The sequence below is a fragment of the Ceratina calcarata genome, unplaced genomic scaffold, assembly GCF_001652005.2.
Source record: "Ceratina calcarata isolate Rehan_Ccalc_2016 unplaced genomic scaffold, ASM165200v1 scaffold157, whole genome shotgun sequence".
NCBI lineage: Eukaryota > Metazoa > Arthropoda > Insecta > Hymenoptera > Apidae > Ceratina > Ceratina calcarata.
This window is the reverse complement of record NW_017136957.1, coordinates 212,471-237,948: the sequence shown is the minus strand read 5'-3', so window position 1 is coordinate 237,948 and position 25,478 is coordinate 212,471. Positions and strand designations below refer to the sequence as shown.

At 41.1% G+C, this 25,478-nt stretch overlaps 1 protein-coding gene across 4 annotated transcripts in view; it reads left to right on the top strand.

The window, feature by feature from the left end:
• The first annotated feature begins 3,404 nt into the window (after positions 1–3,404).
• The window catches only part of sns (sticks and stones), an 83,361-nt gene continuing 61,287 nt past the window's right edge, over positions 3,405–25,478 (top strand). For all 4 annotated transcript variants that reach the window (XM_026819731.1, XM_018037125.2, XM_026819732.1 and 1 more), the window contains exon 1: positions 3,405–3,454. In XM_026819731.1, coding sequence (XP_026675532.1) covers positions 3,409–3,454 — 46 coding nt within the window. In that variant the 5' untranslated portion in view covers positions 3,405–3,408. The remainder of the gene's footprint in view (positions 3,455–25,478) is intronic.

Genomic DNA, 25,478 nt, shown 5'->3' with positions numbered 1-25,478 from the left:
ATTTTTAATTTTCAACATGGCGTTTTATTATTGAATATTGTGTTCCACTGCGATGCTTTTAAAATCACGCTTGCTTATCGAACACTATATTTTTTTGTTGCGGTTCTTAATGGTAGAGTAATTGAAATATGCTGCTTAATCATTTTTATACAAACTGTACAGGGAATGTAATACTGATTTTTCATGTTGGTACTTAGTTCTGAGCCCAAAACACGAGTTTCGTTGAAAACAACATTCTTGCGGTCATTAAAATGGAAGTTTTGTTAAATTATGTTAGACCATAAATGGGAAAAAAGCTATTCTAGCGTACATGCTGGTACTAAAAGCTTTGTTCAAATAGATGGTAGCATGAAAAAAGGTATAATTGTGTTGCAAAATAAATGATAGGATTGAAACATCCTAATCTTTATTTCAATCAGAATAAAAAGCTGGTCCGTAATTGCGAAAAACAACTATTGTAGTATACAAAAATGTAATTCAAACACACGGAAATACGAAAATCGTAGTTATCTTGTAAAATAAACGACTGAAAAATTCTAATCTTTATTCTGATTTGAATAAAGATTAGAATGTAGGATGCAATTAACAAGGATGAACGGGCAACCGTGGCGCGAATTTCGATCCGTGATTGGTTTCCAAATCGGGCAACAATCAACCGGATGGAAATCTGCTCTTTTGTTTTAAATTTTACCCGAGTTTTCGCGATCAAATTCGCTCGCAATTTCGCTGGCTGCGTTTCATTCCCCTTCAACTCAATCCTTTTCATTCTGCTTTTCATTCCAATTTTCCAATTATATTTTACACATTAAAAATCGCTGGTCCGAAAAGTTCAAAAATTCGGTTTGACATTGATTTTTATTAGAGAACTCGAGCAGTTACCCTTTGAAAATGCAGGAATGTCATTTGGATGTTCGTGAAACCTGACGAGCATGAAATGGATTGTGTTGCAAGCCTTGCATTAAATACTCGAGGGAAGGGAGAAAATTGGGAAAGTAAAACAAATAATCCGCGAAACTGGTTGAATCGAAGCTTGGAACTAGCTCTGTCAACCTGGAACCGAAATACAGATTCGTGCCGAAAAACTAGCACAACTTCCGATTTGAAAGCGCGAGCGTAGGAATTTAGCGTTTCCCTTCGTTGGTAAAAATTAAAATCCAATCTCGCCGATCTCCGAGCGGAATTCTCGAGCCCGTAGGTACGTGGCGTACGAATGTACACACCGAGAATAGGCGATGCCTCTCGACTGCCTTTACCTGCTTCACCGAGCCGAGCCCCGATGATCGAGTCCATTGATTCTCCGCGCTCGACCCTACCTCCCCTCCTCCCTCCCCCCGACTTTTTTTTACTCGCGAGTTTTCTCCTGCACGCGGTACTCGACGATCATTTTCACGAGGAGAGAAAGAGTCTTCGTGGCTCGGGTCTGCGTGTACGCGACGAGGTTAATTTACCTTCGAGAACGGCTGAACGTCCTATATTCGAACGTTTGATCGCAAATCGACCGAGCCGACGCGACACAGCCGTCGACGTGTAAATTAAACGCGGAACATTTTTTTTTTTTTCCCCTCTCTTTTCATCCCTGGCTCTTTGTTCCGCGAGGAACCGCTGCCACTTGACCGTGAACGAATTTTTTTAATAACTAACCAAGCTTTGTTTGTAGGATAAAAACTGCTCGTTAGTGAATTCACCGTTGCCGAATTACTCGTAAGAATGAAATATAAACAAGCTGATTTAAATGAAACACGTAAATGTGGAATTGTGTCGAAGCACTTTGAAAAACTAAGCTTTATAAAATCTGGGATAACGTTCACGAGAAAAAGTCAACATAATGCGTTCGCGTAACAAAATTTGTATTCAATTCATCCATGGTCTGTTACCTATACAAAGTAATCTGCTTTTTAGGACAATTTCGTTGCAACGCGTCACGTAACGCGCTATTGTGCTGTATGGAACGGGAATTAAACGAATGAATGGTATGCATTAAAAACTGTGCATATAAAAAATCGAATAGCGTGAATCAAGATCGATACGTGGCGTAGCTGTTGATTGAAAATTGGTACGATACATTTTATTCCCCGCCACAATTGTTTTCCCGCTCGTCAACTGGGTCATTTGCCAATTAAAAAATTTCATGAATTGTTATTAAAGGAAGAATTGTACCCAGAATTGTATTATTTGAACAAACGTATGTGTATTATTATGCAGTAGATTTTCGCTTAATTGCATTGAACGCATGCTTGTTGTAAATATAAATCAATCCATTACAGGCGCAGTGGTATAAATCTCAAAAATTCTTGACGATTGAGACAAATCAAACGTTCGATACGGTGAACAAAGAATTAAAAAAAGCATGATTGAAGGGTCGACACCCGTGCATATAGTAGGTGTACGAGCGTGCACGTTCGTGGTCGGACAAATGTGACAGCCGGTGAATTTATTCGCGACGGGGTTTCACGAATTTCGCGATTTACAATGCGGAAACTCGCGCGTCTTGTCACCTCGCAGAAGCGAACTGAAATAAAAAAACTGATGGCCCGAGCCAACTAGAAAATTGATTTATCAAAATACGACGCAGATTAGCTCACAATTTTAGACATTTTTATTGAAAGAATTCTTTTTATTATGTAGACAAAAATGATCGGTTCGTCATTTAGAATTGTACAATAAATGAATACAATGGTATCCTCGTACATCCCATTTTTTTTCTGGGATATGTGGGTGCCAGTCATCCTCGTCAATTCCTGGAAGTGCTCAATCCACACGAGCCTCGATTTCTTATTTTTTTACTACTTACTTACTTTTACCTATGGTGTGCGCTGGAATGACGAGTTTCTACAAAATCCATTCAGGACAATCTGGGTTTCGATCGATGATCAAATAAATCCGAACGCTACTGTAAATTATTTAACTGTTCACTCGATTTATCTTAAATTTAAATTGTCATCTCTATCATGACATACGACGAGTGAGAAGAGTTACAATGTGCAAAATTGAGAGGAAGTGGAAACGTCTAATCTAAAAATTCACTCGCATGTTAGTAGCGAGGCACGCGTAAGAAATATGATTATTTCCAAGGGGATCATGGTCCATTCGAGGCACGTCGAAGGAAATCAGAATGAAAATTACGGCCAACTCGCATCGACAAGGTTGCAATTTCGCGGTAATACGGATACGCGGTGAATTTCTGTAAGTAACCTAACGTCGTCGTCGATAACTGGCCGGAAATGGGAGCATTCCGGTCGCGGATCGCGCTAATGATGACGGAGTGAGGACCAGTTCGAGGAATTATTATCGATAATCGTGAAAATACGAGAACGCTCCGCTGGCTTCTTGCGTTTCCTTACGTAAAGCAAGAAACGTAGGATACCGAATCGAGGGTAATTAGTTATATACGTCTTTTCTGTTCCAGGTATGGATTTTCCTTCGTTTATGGCAAACGTGCTTTTACGTCCAATTAGTGAGTTATTGCTTTCAAATTTTTCTCAACTCTTATCGTTCCACTGTGCTAACAATACAATAGGCAGATTAATAAATAATTTAATAAATCAGGTACGAGTTAAATAAAAATTCTAAGCGAAACAAATTAAATAAAATATATTTAAAAACAATCAACGATGCAATTGACTTTTTTTTTTATCATAGAACTCGCGTGTCGAAGGCTAATGAATTTCTCGGCAAAGTTTCACGAGAAGATGGACTATCGATTGAATCTCATTCCGCGCCGCGGGTCGTAATTAAAAATCTTGTGCCCGCTGGAAAAAACTTTGAATAAAAGTTGATACGATCATCGTCGGAAGCCAGAAGAATAAAATTAAATACGGGTATTTGTTGGAATTTCTGTAGGAAATTTTAAATCGTTTTTAATATTCAAACTTTTCCTTTGCTTCGAATCGTTGTACTTACAATACGTAATTGGATATTTATATGAAACGTGCCGTGTTTGATTTTTCTGCAAGTGTTCATGATTTCTCGCAACTAAATTATATTGATTTCCTATTTATAGGAAATATAATGTGAAAGTTTTGTATCGAAGCAACATTCGAGTTTTCTCTTGAACGCGAAGTAAATTCGATTCGATCCGTGGGGTGGAGATTCTGCGATCCGTAATCTAAGAGTTAAACGGCTCGCGCGAGAACGGATTAGATTTATTTCGCTTTTTATGGCCGACGCGATCAAAAGCGTGAGCAAAGAGATAATAGAAAGTTACGCTTGTATCTAAATGAAAATCGTCACTCTCGACGCGTTCGCTGGGGAGAGAGCAGGATGCCGACGTAATGTATTCTTCTAAAAAAAAGAAAAAAGACGAATTGCGCCGGGAAAAATCGTGGATCATTTGAAATAATGAAAGGGGCGGTATTAATAAAGTAGGGGAGGCGATTTCGCGAATTTAAGTAGAACGGGAATTATATTTTCAATTTATATCGCGACCGTGGGATTTCGTCATTCCATTTTCCGTTGCGAAATTTCCACTGGTACATTTGCATTTCATATTTATCATCGAATTTAAATTCCGCTTTCGGCCGAATAATTTTCTGCCCGTCATTTTCTGTACAATCGTCGATCCTGACCTGCCTAAGTATCTCATATTTGCCCTTTATTGCTATTCAATGGATCACGCGAACTCGTATCTTTTTCCAAAGCTTTCAAACAGTTCATTAGAAGCTTCTTACAATTCGTACGAAATTATTCCACGTTGTTGCAAATATTCCTTTAGGTTCTCTGTCCATTTTTTGTATCATTTATCAAAATGAATTGCGAAAATTGTTTATACAGAAATATAGTAATTTCTCAAATTCTGGTCGCGAACATATTGGTTGCTGTCAGGGTTAGTCGAATTACAGAAAGAGCAGGTTGGTTCTTCTAGATTGAAAAAGGGAACTGCTAATCCCTCCTAATACCCCGGCGTTCGATCTCCTCCAGTTTCACTCGACTCCCTCGCCACCTCCTCGACAACCCAATTTCCCTGGAATCCGACGGATCTTCGAGTTTCACTGGTCGCATCCTGCGATCTCTCGTTGCGCCTTTAGTGGATTCGACTTTTCTTTCGTCGAATAATTAGCGAGGTACGTATAATTAGGGACGAACCTTTTCATTCTTTGCGAACGACTCAGCGAGGCCAACCTGAAGCATCATAACTTCTGTGCGAGTAGAAATGGAAATGAAATAATGTTCCACGTTGTTTTCTAATTACATATACAATCGAATCAGACGACTTGTTTCGTTATTTTTGGTAATGTATGTACATATTGAAAAAGTTCGTAGATCCTTGACAAGTTTGCTAACAATTCAAGAGACGGATTATATTAGCATTGATAATCGAGCGAATAAAACTTCGTACAATGCACAGATATTCTCAATGGGTCGTTGAATTAATACATGCAAATGTAAGATGGGATATAAATATGACAAAAGGATTTCGTATGTCGTTTGCAGAACATTTTCTATTAACTCTTCTGTATTATTAATTCGCGACACATCCCGGTTGCCATTAAATCCATCGATTGCAAAGCTTGGTTAAAACGACAAATTGCAAACTCGAGGAGAGCAGACCACTGCTGATTCGATCTCGTTCCCCGATCACCAGGGGACCACACGTAGGCTTGCTTTTCTTCCCGGGGGAATCGAACCACCCCCTCCCTTTTGCTCGAACGAAATAAGAAGAACCGAAGTAGGAACACAAGGGTTCATCGCGATGGAAGGCACGGCGGGTCGAGCCCGTTTTCATAGTTGGCCGAATCGCTGTAGGCGTCCTCGGCTTAGAGAAGAGACGGTTCTCTCGTTATCCGGAAAGCAAACTTCTTCGGCCGTGCCGCGAGCCACCCGCCAGGACGATGAACGAAGCGATAAGAGGGGGGGTGGCACCCGTGCCGAGATAAGCCGAGGTTTTCTTAAGGCCCCACGGAGCTTACGGAGCTTGCCACGCCAAACCCGTTCCGTGTGTCTCATTAATAGTTTCTAGACGAGGTGCGCGTCTAAGATAAAGGCGAGGCACGATCGCGGGGGGGATGAAGAAACGCATCGTTTTCACGCTGGAATTAAATTTCGGGACGGTGCTTGCACCGGCTAGATACGCTTCTTACGTGGCTCACGCACACAGCTAGTTTAAACCGGTGGTTTATCTTCGCAAAGCGAAACACGCGTTATCGACACGCCTCGTTGAACTATGGATCCGCGAAACCAGTCCGGTACATGAAAAATGGATCGAGATAGACAGAACCGTTCTCCGGGTCTACGGGGTTACCTCGATTTTTACAGGAAATTGATGATCGCCTTTTTTCTCTGGTAAAACTGTGAAAGTGATTAGTTATCTTTCTCGTTTTTAGTACAGATAGTTTTTACTTGTATCGGAGAATTGTTCTATTCGGGAAAGAACGATAATTTTTAATTGATTAGGTTTCTTTTGTAATGAGAGCTTGATAGGAAACACAGTGTATCGAAATTGCATTGCAAACTGTTTCCTTGCAAAGCATCTGCACAAGCCCAAGGGACGCGGTCTATTGGCAATGCTGTAGCTCGATAATTCGAGTCCTGGCAACTGCGGTTGCAATCGCTCGCGGCATTGATTTATATCATCGCGATCGGTAGGAATATTAAATTATCATCGCGAAATTCGCGTTTCGGCCGCGCTCACCTACGCGCGCATTATATCCCACCCGTTGACCAAAAGTTTATAATCGCTGGCAATGCATCGAATTTCTCGCTAATTTCACCATCGATCACCGAATGAATACGAATATTAAACGAGTTTTGTTTTAAATCTTCGTCAAAATATAATGTATATAAACGTATAAAAGATAAAATGATTTAATTTTGAATTCGTTTACTCGCGTATGAAGTTTTGCTCGAATGTGTGCGAAATTTATGATTCCCAAGGAAGTCAAATACGAACGAGGCTGTTCAATGTTTCATCGACGCGTAACTATAGTATAACGTGATAAGTGTTAATATACACCGCCCGTGCGCGCGCGCGCGCGCGCGCATAATGCAGTGATAAGGCGAACGCCGCAATCTCGGTTTTAATAACAAGTGCCTCGGGAGAAAATAAAAAGCTCCCGGTGTACGCACATGCTCTATGCCTCACCCCGAGTTCGTTAAAAAGAAGAACGTTTCTTAATTGCTGTTCTGGCTTATGCAAATTAAGATAAACGCTCCGGGCTTTAGCTGAACCGTCGATTTTTTATATTTCATACTGAATCATTTTCATAATTAAGATCGTACGATTGCAAAATTATCTTAAGTCAGCTGGCTCGTGTTTTAAAAAAAAGGAATGGCCTTACGCTTCTATTTTGGTCAGTAGGTATGCGTGTCGATGACCGTATTTATCAGCGTTTATTAACTCGTTCAAGTGTTTTCTCGCCTAAAGGGATTTTCAGTTACGTTACGAGCGAGCATTATTCATTTTCTGCGAAATTATCGACGTTTCCAACGCTTGGCTCACGTTTGTGCTCTCTCTCTCTCTCTCTTTTTCCTTTCTTCTCTCTCGCTCGCTCGCTCGCAGCACATAATGAAGCCAATTTAAGGATTCAGCGTTCGACGGTTTAATTATTTTCTCACGCGTGTTCGGGCATTATTCGCGGTAAATTAAAGGCGCACAATAAGTGAGAAACCACGCCACTGGATCTCGATTATCGGAACCACCTATTATTTCGTGCTTTCAGCGCTCCGCTCGTTACGTGCCCTTTATTGCGCCCGCGTAAATCTGTCCTAGTGTCCAGAAAACCGGAAAAATAGTGATAGGGAATAGTGGAAATGGGAAACTCTGTTATCTCGTTAATATACGCAATGGTACTGACTCGATTCTATGAAAATGTTTGAACTTGATCGTCCCGCGTGCACTGTAATATTAATTTCGAAATTTTATTTAAGAAAATGGATTTAGAGCCTTACTCCGCGAAGTTAACACGAATCTCTGAACTTCTTAAACTAACACTGACATTCGAAGTTTAACGCATTATCATAACTTCGTTCATCGCCTTAACAGCCCCACAGCCGTTACAGAACTCGTAAAACACGTATACTTATTGAAAAGTTATTTAATAATCTTCCCGTCGTGGTAATAACTCTTCCATATAGTTAATTAAAACCTAGATCGTGTTTAGTTTTATTCTTACCATCCAACACCTTCGCGCGTTTCAAAATTGATGTACAATGTATGATATTTTGTATGTATTGATATTTGATGTACAACTGAATAGACTTGAAAGGATTCTAGGATTGCTTTCTATAATCTGTCGATAACGTCGTAAGTGACAGGGAAATTGTAATGGAATACATTGGCCGACAGGTCCATTCCTAGACCTAGCAAAGGTAAACGCGAATGGTTAAAAAGATAAATTCGGTGACGGAGTTTGTAGCGAGAGGAGCGTCGCGATAAACGACAAAGGAGAAACGTCGTTCACGCGTTAATCCGTTAGAGTAAAATGCTCGACGGGCTCGCTTCAGGGACAGATCGGTAACGGACGATATCGACGTGATTTAAAAAGATTCATACTATGGAAAAATCTTTTTGGTTCGAGGTGAAATTTAACAAAGCTTTTATCGTAATAAAGGGAAACGAGATGCATAACGTCGAAATCAATAACTCCTTTGCGCTTGTTACATTATTATTCATAGCTCACGTCTGCTTGCTTCGAATCGAATCGCGTTGTCGCCGGTCCCCTTTCTCTCGACCCTCGCGCCGTGCCGCTCGCCCCGCAGATGATTTCCAGCTTACACTCCTTCCCGTCGTTTTCGCTCTTTACCGGCCTTCAGCCCCGGTGTAATTCCCCGTGAGAGGATCCATCGCACTTTTCGGATGTCGGTATCAAGTCCTCTTACGTTTTTCCTCTCCGACGGAATTGTTCCAGTTACTTTTATGGATAGGGCTTTATCTTCCTTTGCGACGGTCTAACTGTTTAGTTCAACAGAGAATACTCTGAAAGTGTTATAGATATTCTACAGAGTGAAACAGATATCCCTGTTTAGATAACATTTTTCCTGCGTTTCAACGATATATAAAAATGCTTCCAAAATTACATTATTATATGCATTATATTTTTTAAATAGTGTCTACTAAAACAGCCATTGTGTCGAACTGTGAATAATTTTGCATAAAAGAAAGCGGAGAACAGACTCCCACAGTCAGTCGCAGAAACTCGTTCCTAACGAAGTTAACGAACTCGTCCCAAAGCTAGCCGAAAAGTTGCTAACCGTCCGACCGTTCAAAGCTAATAAACTAAATCGCTCGATAGAAATTTAATCTCGTTCAAATAAAACCAGACACGCGTGTACACACGAGAGTGATAAAGTCAGGGAATCGTAGGCGAGAGTCTTTAAACAAATAATCGTCTCCTTTCGCCTACCGTTTCGTAGGAACGAATGCTTCTCGTTGACTAGCTCAAAGTTTACTTCCTTTGACAAACAACGATTTAACTAACGGGTTAAATTTCGAACTGCTTTAGACAGAGTCAAAAGTGTTACCTATTGTTTCACAGCTAAAGCGTATAATAGATATTTTATTAAATTCTTGTAAGCTTTTTTTATCATTTTTAATAATCAATTTAGTTGTCATGAAATTAGAGATTCCAAATTATTTTTTATTGTGCTACAAGATCGTTGCTATGTCTTTAATTGTATTCTCAATTATTTCTAATTGGATGTACGTAATGGATGATGAAGATCTCATCAGATTTTTGACAGTAAACGACGTATACGTGTTTCTGCTGTTGCACGTATAATTAATTAAAACTCGGGCGTTGTACGCGGTCGCTATACGAATCGGAAGTTTGGCAACGGTTGCGCATCCTGTAAATTAAATCCGTGTATGTTGCTCGCCGGAAGAGAACGAGGACGATATTCCCCGAACTTTTCTGTTCGCTTTTTAATTAAAAGGATTTTAAACGTGCTAAATCAACAATAACACGCGGTTCTCGAATTTTGCGAATTGTTGTTATGCGTGTAATAAATCGCGGGATTCCGCTGTCGCCGATAAAGCTAATTGGATATTAATATTAATAATCGCCCTGCAATTTCGTTCGCACCACCAACATCCGGAAACAAACGAAAACGACCAATTTTTGAAATTCGTGTCTTCATTGACGACTATAATTACTCGCTATTGTATTCGCCAATACCTTTTTCTATTGTTGAACTAAATGGTCCATTTTCATGGTTGATTGAATTCTCCTGCGATACAGACGCCTTGCACATTTTCGATAAATAAGGGATACAATGGCCCTCATCTTCGAATTGATCGCCGATTTTTAATGCACGGTCACTTGCTGTAATTTATGAAATTACTCAGATGAAGAGGGGAAGGGCTCCATCATTTTTTCTCCGAGTGGTCTATTAGCCGGTATGCAGGGCGCGACGCGAGGACCGCGCGCGATCTCGACCCGGTCAGCGAGCGATTAAGTGGCATGAAACGTGGCTTGTCGTCTAGTATGCAACGCCTGGATGCCGAGTGCATTGCTGGCGACGCACGCGAGCGACGTGGCGAAAACGGAGTGAGTTTCCTCGCGATAATTGCCTCCTGCCTTCGACGAGCCTAACTCGTTCACAGACAAGAGCCCTGAACCCGATTTTTCCAATCGATCGAGTGCAGGCTTGACCATTCGTTTCGAGGAATTCAATGCAAAATGAAAAATTAGATAGGTTGTACAGTATTTCTTGGATAAATGTGGAAAATTCGTACAGTCTGACTGCTTCATTCCATTATTAAGTTTCTATTTAAATTATGTCACATCTGATACCATTTCGATTAGAAGTATCTCACGAATATGATAAAGACATTTCGATTGAAACAAAATCAAAAGCAGTTTTATGATTGCATTATTACTGTAATTCTGTAATAATAAATATACAGATGTTTATCTTATGCTCGCCGCAGAAAACAATCAATTGTTCTCCTAGGGATCTTTATTTTATGTACATCTGAAATGTTAATTGGTGGGTTATTATCCGAGCAAGAAGCCAGGAGTGGAGGAACCTCGGAGTGTTCCGTGATCAGATTTTCCTACGTATCTCAGCTATTACAATTAGCCTGTTGGCCGTTCTAATCACGCGTCGATGCCGAGGTATGTCAGCCAGTTCTCGGAAGGCCCTGATTACTAGTAATCTTCTCAAAAACGTCCACAGCCAGTAGTCACTACCCGATGTGTCTGGAAGGATGATCTATGTAAGTACGCACCGTGTGTCGTGACTACGAAGGCAATTTTTAGACTTCTGTCGAGTCCATATAATTAACTGATTAAAAGTAAATATAATGCGTGCGTAATAATAATTAGACGATAACGAAGCGAATTCTCCTTTTTCGATATTTCGATAAATACCTCTGTTTCTCTCGTGAGAAGTTTAATACGGAATTCTCAATGAACTGTCATGAATCAGTGGTCAATTTATATTACAATATTTCGATTTATGGTTAAAAACAGTGTTTCTCTTACTTATATTATTCGCGGTTGAAATATTCAACGCAGGTTGCTTGAGTTAGGTTCCTTCTCTGCTAAATTTATTTATCTGTCAAAGGTCCTCGGGCTGCGTTCCACGGGAATCGATTCGGGGGGTGAAAGAAACGCGATAATGATCATTCCCGGCCGAGTGGAATGCAAATTTCGCGTTTCACCCGACCGAAGAGTAATGAGCCTAGTGTACAAAGAATAATTGTTACCGTCGACGGGCGTAGCTATTAGCATGACTCCCGGCGCAAATAACACCGATCATTGTTGGATCTGTCGTTAGAATTCGTGGCTTTAAGTACAAGAAAAGAGATTACAATTTTTCACGGGGTCATTCAGCGTCCAAGATAAATGACATTTTTCTTAACGCGAATTCTCTCCTTTTGCGTGGAGATTTTTTCGGTTCAATTACTCGGTCGAGTCTGAGGATCGCCCTCTCTTTGAAAGAGCTGAACAACAAACGCAAGAGTTCGCAAAACCCTCATTTCCAGGCTAAACAAGGGACGAGACTTCATTTCCCTTCTTAAATCCGACTGCGCGGTACATCCGCAAAAAGCTCGTCGATCCTAATCCCTTCCGCGAAAAATCGTCGCCGGGAAAAGCTCTTCCAAGCCAGGAACGAGTCCATTTAACCGCGTGCGCTCGCTCGATTATTCCCGGTATCCGAGAGAAACGATAAGGCAAAGGAAGGATAAGAGAAGATCTCGAGGCAACAGCTTCTCTTCTACTTTCCTACTTCAAATCGAAGGTCTTCGCGAGCACGCAACGTGTCGTGCGAAGATATTATTTCGCTGCGGTACAAGGTGCTCCTTCCTGTTTGTCTTGCTCTCGTTAGGTCTGCGTAATTTTGCGGCGAGTCGCTCGGGTGACGAGTGTAGTACACGCGGGCAAAAAGCTCCCCGGTGGGAGTCGATGATGCGATTCCGTGGACGGGTAATACGCGTTGACGTGCCGGGGTTAGCTATCGATCCGCGTTATCGAGATATTTAGTGCCTCGTTAACGCGTTTCCCACTGACCGCGTGCAATTTACATCCCTTTTTTCAAATCCGGCATATCAAATAGTAATTAGAGAGTACTCGACATTCAATAAATATTCTAATTACACCTAACGAACGCATTCAAATTTAATGAATATTTAACTTAATAGTTTAGTTACGATTTTATTAACATTCATTTTACTATATCGTAATTTTAATGAAATTTCTTTATTAAACGTATCGTAAAATAGTTATAACTTACAAAGCGAATTCTGAGCCTGAAAACTTAGGAATGCTAAAATGCGAAGAACCGTGGAAAGTTGCATACGTCAACTTTCTCGCAGTTCCAGGATTGTTGGCCTGCTCGTTTGAGCGTTGTTCGTCAAAGCGAATCAAAACCGGGAATCGGTGGAATTCGAACTAACCATCGGTTCATCCTCTGTGCAATTAATTAGCGTTAACTGCGCCGCGGGTATTATTGATACGAGAAAACCGAGTAACAAGCTCCCGTAGTAATTGTTAATGTATCACGGTGTACATCTTGTAACCTAATAGTCTTGATAGCTTCCCATCCTGGTCGATGGACTGCTCCGATGAGCTTAATTTACTGGATCGCGTTCCCTTCCCTGTCCAAACTCGGTTCATGGTTTCCATGCAGAAACTCGCGATTTCTTGTAATAGCTACCAGCGTTTACAAATTGCTGCACAGCACGGTCTGCCGTATAAGTTACAATGTTCAAGTGCGAAATATTTAAACAAGAGATTTCATTATGTTAAGACATTATTGTTGTATTTAATAAATTAACAAGCAATACGGTTGGAGAGAAGGGAGGGAAGGGCTAAGAAGCTCGGCAGGGAACAAGATAGTGCTTTTGACATAGCACCGGCAGCGGACCTAATGACTCGGGCCACTCAGAGAATACACTAATTACCATGAAAGCGTCCCGTACACGCTTCCGGAAGACTGGCATTTTACTTGCCTCATCTCTCTCTCTCTCTCCCTCTCTCTTTCTCTCTCTCTCCGTTCCCATACTTAAGGTAAAGATATTAACGCCGTTGGAGAAGTTGCGTCGTGTCCTCCTCGAGCGGAAAGCCTGCATTTTAGACCAAGTTTCCTGTTCCTGGCTCAGCCACGGTCCTTTAACCCGTACGCGCATGTCTCTGGCGTTCGCTTCAGAGGAATCCGAATCGTTGAACACGGAAGTTCTTTTGAGAGCGACAGAACAGAAGCAGAAAAGATTTCCCGGCCGGAATTTGAGGTCCGAGGAACATATTCAGACTTTACACTCCCATTCATAAGTTTCACAACATGCCGTAACACGTGTAACTGAGTGAGACGTTCTAAAAATTGCTTATACGTATTATAGCACTTGAAGCATCTTTTTTTTTTATTTGAAGTACAATTCTACTGAAACTCTACTATTCTACTATAATCTGTCGATTGAGACTGAATGAATAAAAATCTCTGAATGAATGATATCGAAAATACTTTGAAACTTTTAACGAGTGCTGCACTTGCAACAAAGGAACCGAAATTTTTTCGTCGGACTCGATCGCGAATTAATTGTTTTGACTGATCGATGAATTCGATCGGGCGTATTTCGCGTATTGTTGCTTTTTCCCGTTGTATTGCAGTGCACCAGAATTTCATGTTCAGCAACGTTTTGTTTTCGATTTGTTTCATCTCTTTTGACGGAAGATTAAGCTCGCTATTTATTGACGACGAGCAGAATTTAGAAACGCGTGCATGACCTAAAAAACTGTTTAAGTAGTTCGTTGAACTGTGATTGAAATTCTGACAGAGGGTTTTGTACAATTTTTTAATCGCAACGTCGTAACTCATATTTAAGATTTGTGACAAATCTCTGCGTCTACAGAAAGGGAAAAGGTGTTGACACGTTGGTTACATCTCGCGCCTTTGCTAACAATGCTGAAGTGGCACGCAGCCACGTTTGAAAGTCGAAGAAACCTTGTTAGCCGACGAGTCACGTTGCGACGTGGCGTGCAGCAATTACGAATGAAGTTGTTGGAATCGCAAAGCTGCTCGTCGCCATTTTTCCGCTCGTTAAAGCCGGTTTCACGCATAAACATTCATCCGTCGAGAAGAGGATAACAAAATCAGTCCGCAGCGACGGTGTAACAAGGAATTTTCGATTCGTCAATGACACGCGGACGGCTTAATAGGAATCGCTTCTTGCCAGTTTCTTCGATCCGCGTGAACAGCAATTAGTCTTTTTGGGCAAAAAAGATCTTTCCGTGTTTAATGTCGGGTCTATTAGCAGAAATTACTTGAGCGAAGTAATCGGTCACTGTCATCAATCTTCGATTTAACAGGTTTAACTGTTCCACTTCTACGATTAATTCTTCTTATTCAACTTCCATTTCTATTCAGAACAAATCTGCTAATGTTCATTAAAATCTTCCAAACCGTTTAAAAGTGCTATTGTTTGTTTAACTTTTTCCTCAGAACACCGTAGTTCACTTTCAACATTTTTATGTATTACACAGAATAACATTTCTTATTTCTTTAACATTTCTTTATTCAACATTTTTATGTATTACACTTTCATTCAATATCACATTCTCGCGTTATCCTCAATCGCAGTTATCCTCGCGATATCAAAAGACAGGTATTAATAATTACAACAAACAGTGAATGCCTTTTCATAGCTGTATTTCGAACCGGCGGTGCATAATAAACTCCAAATCGTTTCAGGAAGTGAATGTCTTTTAATTGCAGCGATATTCGAAATGGCTAAATTAACGGGATTCGAATCTCCCACCGCGAATTTATTGAGCGGTGGTATCACCACTGTCCCTTTCCCATTCGTCCTCTGAAATATCACTCACTTTGAGCCACGCGCGCGTTTCGTACGACTTTTAAAGCGGTCGCCGTTATCGCTGACTTTTAATCCATCGTAAAGCGCGTGATGGAAGGGGATTGAATGCTCTATGAACAAAATATTTGCATACACGGTGAATCGATAACAACTATACACTGTGACTCGAGCAAAAGTTTCTCCGCATTTCATCGAATAATGTGTTTTTGTAATCAGCGACTCCACGATTTCTTTAATGTCTCACTCTGTACATATCGTTCGCTTCAGTCGAGTCACTGGAGAGGATTTTCATTGGCGAAGAATTCCGCGGCTTCTTTTTGCCGTTCTCTTACAGCTTTTTTTGTTATCGAGGATTTTTAACGTTGCGCAACGTTGATAGAAAACCTTCTTCTCCTTTTTTCCCCGCTTCACTCGCGACTACTAATTTTCTCCGTGAAGTTTGCTAACTTTCAGAGGCATTTTTTTATCGATGCCTGGCTTTTTCACCCAGCCTGCGTGGAAAGAAAACCAAAATAAGCGAAAGAGCTACCGCGGTTTGTTTCACATTTTAACGTTTGATGTAGGAAGTAAGTAGCAACAGTCAACACTTAGTCAGACCGAATAGAAATAAGGTGAATTGTTATTTCAAATGTAATCGAGTATAAAATTAGATTAATGAATGGGATATTAAATTTAATCACCAATCACGTCACTAGTATTAATTCCGATCAGTTATTTTAGATATCTGATTGAATTATTATGATTAAATTCGAGCGAGTGTTCCTGGTACAGTTGACATTTCTGTTATGGTAGACAAAAATAAATTCGCCATGGATTTTATTTAGTCCCTCGGAGGCGTTCCAAGTCCAATTTCACAATAATTAAAAGGACAGTACCGTCGAAAATCAAGCCCCAAAAAAGTCTCGTCTGGCTCGATTATAAAGGGTAGCCAGGGCTAGGGCCAGTTCCCGTCGAAGGCCCCGGCAAAGAATCCACGGGTTCGTTGCCGCGTTTAATTTAAATAATAAACGCCGCGTCTGCATCCGACCCGACCCTGGAATGGTGGTGGTGGTGGTGGTGGTGGTTCTGTGCCAAAAGCTGTCCGAGGAGGACAGATCGTTAACCAAGCTTCGAGCCTGGCCAGACGGAGCGTAACGACGAACGCAACTCAGGCCTCACCCCCTTACCGACCCCTTTCTGCCCGTCCTGTCGACCGCCTCCGGTCGAACTTGGCCGGCCAACAAGATACGCCCCAGACGATCGCCGCCGCGAAAGTTTTCCCATTTTCGGGTGAATCGGTGCACATAATTCGACGCATACGCTCGCCTCCCCTACTTCCGGTTTCACAGCGACGACTCGTGTCGCGTCCTTTGTCTTCGCGACGCATAACCGCGTATTTAACCATCGCGCGATGGCCAAAGTTTTTCGACGCCGAGACCAACCGCGCGGACGAAGCCTGGACGAGATTTCAAAGGGCTGTTTCTTCGGAAGTTTTCTGTTTTATTGCCATTTGCTTCTTCGTCCGATCGCGTCCCTCGGAGCAACATTTTTTGTACATAAATTATAGAATCGATCGTCCCGTCGACGGTTCTGTTACCGACGAAACACCAATTTCGATTTGACAAAATGCATTACCCATTTAACTCTGCACGATCAACTAAAAGAATTGTGAATCCGTGGTTCGTATCCGTTTTTCAAACGAGTAACCCGATCGAATTATCCGGGCCGTCGACGGATTTCTTTCCCGGCGAGCGCAATATCCAAATGGCTCGTAGTTTGCATCATTTACCAAATTCCACGGCCAGCTCAAACAATACACGGTGCTCACGTTGCGCGACTGGCTCCGCTGTTTGAAATATTGGCCCGGAGCGAAAATTCGCCGCGCATTTTTCTCGCAAACGAGGACACGCTCTTCCTACCATACAAGCTGGTACGAGACATTATTTCTGTTTCGACTTAATTTTCTGCCGTCCGGAACTGCCGAGATGTTCGTTTCCTTAGTTTTTTAACGGCACATAAAACTCGATTTACGTTTACCCGACTGTTTCGAAATTTATCGAACCACTATTAAATGGTCATCATCGGAATTTTAAAGAAAGCCTGTAACAAACGTGGATTTATGTACCTGCGATGGTTCAAGTACTATAAAATCGTACGATCTACTAAGAGAAAAGCAAGTGGAGTCAGACGATCTGTTCACAAAAAGTTCAGATTGTACATTTCATGAATCTTTAAACGAATGGACAGTGACAATACGGTTAAATCATCATAAAACTGACGAGACGAGAAGAATCTGAATAAAGAGGGGTCCAAGGAATTTCAGTGAAAAAAGTTTTGATGAAAATTGCAGAAAGGAATTGATCCAAAGGTGTTCTTCCTTTCTCAACGACGAAAGAACCTCTTAGCTCGCAATAGTATATAAAATCTTCTCAACTTCAAACTAAATCAATTATAAAATACTTAATAGAAAATAAAGGAAAAGTAGCTGGGATAAAAAAAACAAAGCTGTTTGAAGAACAGAGGAATCTGAAGGAAATTAAACTTTTCTTATTAAACCCGCTAGTAATATGTAGTATATGTAGATTGCTTCAAAGAAATAGACTTTTTTTTTAATTCATATTCCGTGATGCTTACAATAAGGAAAAAAGGAACTTTTCTCCACGGATCTCCGGAACTCCGCGATTATTTGTATTCCAATTAGAGATCCGGTCTGAAAACGTGGTTTTTAAGAGTAGAGGCGAACGAGATTCTTAAACGAAAAGTTCAGAGAACTTCGTACTCCCAGGGAAACTTAATTATAAAAATTAGGGGACAACAGCGATAACTTCGTCGAGGGAACCACCAGGAGATCGGCGAAAGGGATATCCTCGCGCTTAAACTTTGGCGAAAATTAAAACAGTTTTACGTTTGAAAATTTTTTAAATATCCGATCTGACAATTGTGAATTATTATCACAAGCTGAATTTGCATCCACTGATGCTTGAAAGATTTGCGAGATTTGTTGAAATAATGAGATACAGTAGAATACAGAGGAAGATCAGAGAGAAGGTTGTCGCTGTAAGTAGAACGAGTCAACGATAGCGGAAACCGACCAGGTATGAAAAGATAGTAACACGAACAGTGTGCGAATCGAGTTCTAATTATTGCGAGTTTATATCAGCTGCGATGAGACATCCCTGGTGACAGTTGAATCGTTAATGATTAAAGGGAACGATTGATTTTCCAATTTGGACGCGCGTCGCTCGCCCGAGCGAACTAGAGAACTCATCATTGATTTCGCGCGCTGAATATTATTTGAAATATAACACGCCGTACTACGATCGATTCTACGTGATCGATCAATCGCACGTGATTAATGAATCTGATTCTTGCCGTTGCAATTTCTTGAACGGCCCGACACCCGACGAACAGCCCCATAAAAGTGAATCAGCAAGAACTTAGGGAAGCGCGCGAGTACGTGACACGTTCTAGTGGTTCGTAAACCAGCGAACGTGGAAAGAACGGTTGTAAAAAAAAAGGGAGACGTGAAACGTGCAAGTATCCGCGGCGGGAGCAATCAAACGCGGTTCGCACGGTTTAGCTCGGTTTGGCGTGGCGTGGCGTGACTACGTGTGAGAAGAATCGCAATTAAAGGCGCTGAAACGCGGTTAACCGGCTGGCTGTCAGGTCAGAATCTGCAGAAAGGAAACGAGAGCCGTTGAAACGAGCGAACCGCCTCGCATCCGTTCGTCGATCGTCGTGCGTGACGATGCCTACATACTTGCAAATTTTCCTTCAACCAATTTGCCTGAACAGTCAGCGATAATTAGCTCGAGGATGCATTATCGGTAGACCGTGAGTCTTGAAGCATTCAATATAAAATTTGATTGCAGTAATTAGATAAAATACATAATAACTGACATGAAAAACAAGTACGTCGCGCAAATCGTGCAACATCACTAATAATAAAAGGAAGAAATTCGTATCGAAACACTAGAAATGTTAATTTGGTATCGAGACGTTTCACTTGTATCTGATCTTCCACTTTATCCATTTTCTTCGATAATTATGGATCCCATAATGCGTGTAACTGCGTCCAACCTCGACTCTTGAACGATCGATTAACGGTATACTAATTACGCTCGTTAATTAGCAGCGTGAGATTCATTGTATCGACCGAAGCCTAGGATTCAGTCTGCAATATATTCTACCAATATATTCCACCAGATAATTACTAGTTCCAGTTCAGACATACCTTAACCATACTAAAAACTATTTTCAATGTATAGTTCAATTTATTAATTATGCGACTAGTGATAAGAAATTATTTGACAGCAGGAAGTAATTGACTAACAACCATTTATACACCACAAGTCCAAATTATTGCACACCAGTCAAACAGCAACGTAACTCTGGCGCTCCTATTAGTTACAGTTTACGCAAAACCCCCGAAACAACTCGGTTTGTCTATTTTGCCAGCGTCCCAACAGTTGCGCAAACGAGCAAGAAACAATTAAATTGTCCGCCACGTTTCCGCTAAATGGCGGCTACGTTGAATTTTTCGCTCGACGTCGAACACATGGCGCAGCAAGGTTCGCGCTCGCGTGGGCATCTGCTTATGGTAATTCCCGTACCGTAAAGGGTAAGGTATCCGTGTAACCGAGAACGTTACGTATGCAAACGAACCCGTTCGGAGTAAACGCCCGTTTTTGTCGTTTGGCCCGCCGCGCCTGCACGATTTTAAAACACGCTCGTTGATACGAATTTCAGATGAAAAGCGCGAGCTTAAATCGTTCGACCCCAAACCTAAACTAATTTACATCGTCCCACCGGGCAAAAACGGCTTTAAGCGATTTTCAGAGTTCCTTTATTTTCGTTCTTCTGCAATTTAATTGCGAGCATATCGCGACTGCATGTTTCGAATCCTCCGCTCCGCTATAGCATTTTACATAGTGTTTTAATATGAAAGCTTTTTGAAAAAAAAAATCCGGGCAACGTATACCGGTGAAACTGCGACGTTGTAATTTTTCGCTCGTTATCAGAACGGCGAACAGGTCGATGAATAATTGTTCGGCGATGTCGAGCAACAAAGCAAAACAAAAAATAAATACGAGCACGGAAAATGCAAATGCTCATCGAGCACGAGAAAAATTGCCACCGTTGCACGTGCGCTGCCGCGCGGCATCTGGCTTATTATTTATTCGACTAGATCATAGCGAATTCGTAAACGATGTTTTTATCTATTGAAAACTCCACGCATAATTCATTTGACTTTTAACGAGGAAAATTGATATGACACTTTACATCTTGTTTCGTCGTTGGCCCGACGTGATAGCTCTTCTGGGATTAATAACGGTACGGTTCAATTGTAAGATACACTTTATTACTGTACAATCTAAAAAAGATTACAGAAGACAGTAAATCTAGAGAAAATGGGTTCTCTCGCTGTTGTCCCAACCCCTCGTCCTCCCGATTCAACCCCTAAATCAGCTCCACGGCCTTGCGAAAACTCCGAAAAACACTCTCGGCCACTCCATCGAACCGAGACTCCGTACACTCCATCGCATCATTCAGCTCGGAGCTTGCAACCACACGGAAGATCCAAGGAATCTCCGAGTTCACGTCTTAACTACCGCGAGAAACCAATTCAATCTCTTAAATCCGTTCTGTACAAACACAGACAGTAACACCTATTCTATTTTTAATTCAAATCCGATCGAAAGGCTACCGTGTTGAAATAGAATTTCGGTAATAGTTTTATCAACGAAATGTTAAGCGCACGTTCGAAGAACCTCCACCAGAATTTCGTTAACGGTCTCAGATTTTTTTTTTTCTTTATTTTTATTCGACGCAGGGTGCGCAGCAAGTAGAATAGTTGCTCGGATGATGGAAGCGTTATTAAACTCTCGTTTAACGCGATTATCGTTCAATGCCTGGCACACCTCGGTCGTTACTGAAATTTCATGACGCGATTATCGTCCACGTTCACGTGGCGGGTCTTAAGATCGTTCTTGTAGATCCAAAAGACTTTGAAGACAAATTGCCTGACAAAAACCATAACCAGAATTGACGTTTCTCTTCAGTCAACGTTTATATTTATATTCGCATTTCCTTTTATCGATTTAAATCTCCAATGATCAGTCTGCAGATTATTATGCAAAATAAAACACAGTTTAAAAAACATTTTTACAAATGCAACAAATAAGTAGCCTGCTCGTGATAGAATTTACAAATTTGTATATTATACCTGGTACGGTGGAGTTTAATGGAGCGTCTATGAAGCCCGATAAGATGAATAACCAGCTCGACAAAGACGTTACTCAGTAACGAAAGTTCGATCAAATACCAATACCTGTCGTTGAGCTTTTGATTAGTTAATTACCGTTTCGCTTGGGCGGTGTAACAGAATGCTCGGGTGATAAGGTTATCATTAACTATAGTTGACGTGATCAAAGCCGAATGCGTCCTTCACTTTCAGTGACACAATTACTTACCGGTGTCCACCCGATGCTCGACAAATAATTACGGAACATTAATCGCACCGATGGTTCTTATTGAAATTAGCCATGAAACGAAGTAAAGATCGTGATAATTCACTGCGGAGATAAAATATTGCGCTGTAGAAATGAAATTGGAAGTATGTCATAATAAGATTGAAATTACTCCGGTGGAAAGTTTCAATTCGTATTCGCAGTCACTTGAAAATTCTCGGAGGGCAATGGAACTAGTCGAGATTCTCGCAGGTGTAGCCGATCGTGTGTCTTTCGAAACACCTCGAACGGTTTTCCATTCGTCGCGACGCATGGAACGAGAATAGGCGGCATAATAAATGGAATAAAAATATGGCAGTACGTGGAACCAGGCAGCGGCAGGGCTGTATGCAAAGAGCGAGTGGGGTGTCACATGAAAAATGCAACGAATTATACGCATCGAGAAACAAAGTACACCGGCACGTGGCGCGCGGGGAGCTAACGTTACTTGTTGTGCCACCGTATTTTATGCACGCTCAGTTTCCGTTTGACATCTCGTCGGGCTTCTCTCCATGCAATTTTTATGACTCGAATAATCGTTGCCAGCCAATGACCTCGCTCGATGGGACCACGCCGGAAGAAACAGGAATTAATCAGCATTTTATCAATCTTTTTAATTATATACCATAAATTCTTGTTGCACGTTGCAAACGTTTGTCTAAAATAAGATTGGGGAACCGGGGAGAACTCCGAGGGGTATTTTACAAGACAGGCGTACGTACGTGACGAACGAATCTTTTATAACGAAACTGGCCTCGGTTTACGAGCGTCGCGTGACGTAGAAAACTTTTCCATCGATTGGGAATTTATGAAATTTTTGCATATCCAGGCTGCGGGCCGTATCTTAAACTAGCATACATTTCTGTGTACTTAGGGAACGAAGTACCTCCAGCGAAAATGCGAATAAAGTTCATCGGTGTGTACAAAGTAAAGGAATGAAATAATTAGATGCTTCGAGCGAAATTCATATAATCTCGTATTTTACTTCGGATTCAAACGTTACAAACGTATAATAAATTATTAATGACTGAACATGTAGACAGAAAACTAGGTTTCGTATTTTTCATTCAAATTTTCAATTTGACGAAATTTATTTCAACAGTTTATACAAAGATATTGGCGTCGCGTATTCGTTGGACTTTGTATTCTAAAGGATAAGACGTGGTTATTTGTCAGAGTCGGTGGAAATTGAAAGAAAGTGCGTTCATAAAAGAAACGCCACCGTTTTATGACTCAGAGAGTCCCCGGCGTACAGATTCTGCTTTGAGTGCCGCCGTGAATCGTTGGTAATGGTAATTTCGTTTGCTAAATCATTGAAATATTCCTCTGATCATCCAAAGTGAAGACGGAAAACGGTACAACGTGTCTCAAAGAGAAGTTGAACGATGAAATATATTTCTAAATAAAATGATTGTTTTGACAAACGAGAATTGCGCGTAATTACATCATAAGACGCATTATATTATATATTATATTATATTATATTATATTATATTATATTATATTATATTATATTATATTATATATTATGTTCATGTAATTCTTTGATGTTATTCAGATTGTTGTAATTAATTTTAGCTTGGAATTAATTAACGGCTCGATGAATATGTGTAATTGAAATTGACATTGCGTCTGCGTAGTCACATTGTCTCCATTGAATATTAAATCAAATTCTCTCCGCATATTGTACAATAATACTTTTTACTCGAACATCCGTTGCCGTCGCTTTAGAAAATTAACCAAATTCCCTCCATGCATGTAAGAGTTATGTAAAAGAGGAAGAGGCGACGGTCTACCAGGTTTCCCATATTCAGGAACGAATGCACGAGAGACCGAAAGGAGCTGAAGAGCCCTCGAAAATTCATTCCCGCTGCCGTTCGAAGGATACACCGGTGCTCAAGATCGATCTCGAAGACCCACCGGCAATATTTTTAGCAAAAACAAACGGGAGCTGCATTCGAGTTTACCCCGTCCGTTGCTCCGTACACATTTTTTCATTTTCGTTATTAAGCAAGTACGAAAAAATTGAATGAACTTCGCTTCTCTATTGGAAAACGACGGATAGGAAAAGTGGACAAGTAAACAATTAAATTGAACTACTGTTTTGCAACAGTGGGTCCATCGATCGTGCTCGTTTCCACTGTCTATAATTCCTAATCACAGAACGACGCGTAATTGGACGGAGCATGAAAATTATTAAACGTGATTTCATTCGGTGTTCAGTCGTCAGGAGTGAAAATTAAAAGTCATGAAATAACTATGAATTATCTATTAGAAAATTATTTTCGCTGGAGTTCCATAAAAAAATGTTGTGTCGGCGAATAGGGAATCAATGAAATCGAAGAAAGTCTCGTACGCAAATTTCACCCGGATGCTGGAATTTTCTCAATTTTCTTTTTCGCTCGAGGACAATCGGTTCCCGTGGCGTATCGGTGACCGTTTCAGGGTTCGGTTAACAGGAAAAGGCGGCGTTTACCTTCGACTGGTATGCAAATCGGTCGCTCGCTCGCTGTACATGAAAAATGAGAACGTTACGGAACGATTTTCCTACGCTAACGTTCAGCCGCGAAACAACGGATCCGGAATCGAGTATCGGATGGCAGTCTCTTCTATTCGACGGCCGCATCGAATTTCTCGCTGAGGTTGCCACCATTTTATATCGTAAAACTCTTTGAGTTCCAGTTTATCAATCACGAATTTTATAATAACACACGAAATATTAGGTAGTGTCTTATTTCCCGTAAGAATCCGCGATCTACTTACGATTCTTCTTTATTCTAAGAAAAAGTTGGTCAATTGTTTTCTGTAAAAACAAGTAACGAAATTTTGACCGAGCTTCTTTTAACGAAAACTCGCTCGGCTGAACAATTGTTCCCCTTTTCGTTACCTAAACCGTCCCGTGGAAAATAGTTTCGAACACAAAGCAGTCATTGAAAAATACTCGGTTGCCGAATACCGAAAAAATTCTTTGAATTCGAACAGAAATAGTCGGGATTCGTACTTTGACGTAGTCCGCAGTATTTCGAATTAAACATTTTCATGGTTTTAACAATTCACATGAAATATCGGTGAAAAATTATTTGGCGAAACTGCCTTTCACGGTTCCGCGTGGAAAAACCGATTTCTATCGGGTCGGAAAATGTTCAAAAAACTTGGCCACCGTCGAATGAAAATTTAACCGGAACCTGTTATTTAGAAAATCTGTTACACGTTTCACTTTTTATCAACCGGTAACCAATTCTTCACTCGCAAACGCAACAATTATCCACCTTCGGGACGTGTTTAGTATTTGAAAAAAGGAAACGGCTGGTTGAAACGGGACCACAAACGCGGATTGCAAATAGCCTGCCGTACGGTGAATTCTTCGTCGACAGATTCGCTTTGCGTCCAGGGACGCGTGAAATTCGCCTGGCCGAAGGCAGGTCGGCTTCGTTTAGGGTAGCCTGTATATTTCATTGACGCCCGGCACGCAAATTCGGGGGTGCGGCAGGTGACCAACGCGTGCAAAACCAAACGCGCGTCTAAGCCGCGAGTACACACAGGCCATCGCATCGATTGTACGTTATACAGACTCATTGAGGAAAGCCGTGCAACCATCGACTACCAGATTACGTTAATCATTCCCTAAAATTGTCATCTTTTCTTTTCCACGTAAAATAAATAATCGATACGTTCCATCTATGAAATCGTCCAAATTAATACTAGATTGCCCAAGGAAGTCATTTTGACTGGTTTTGGGC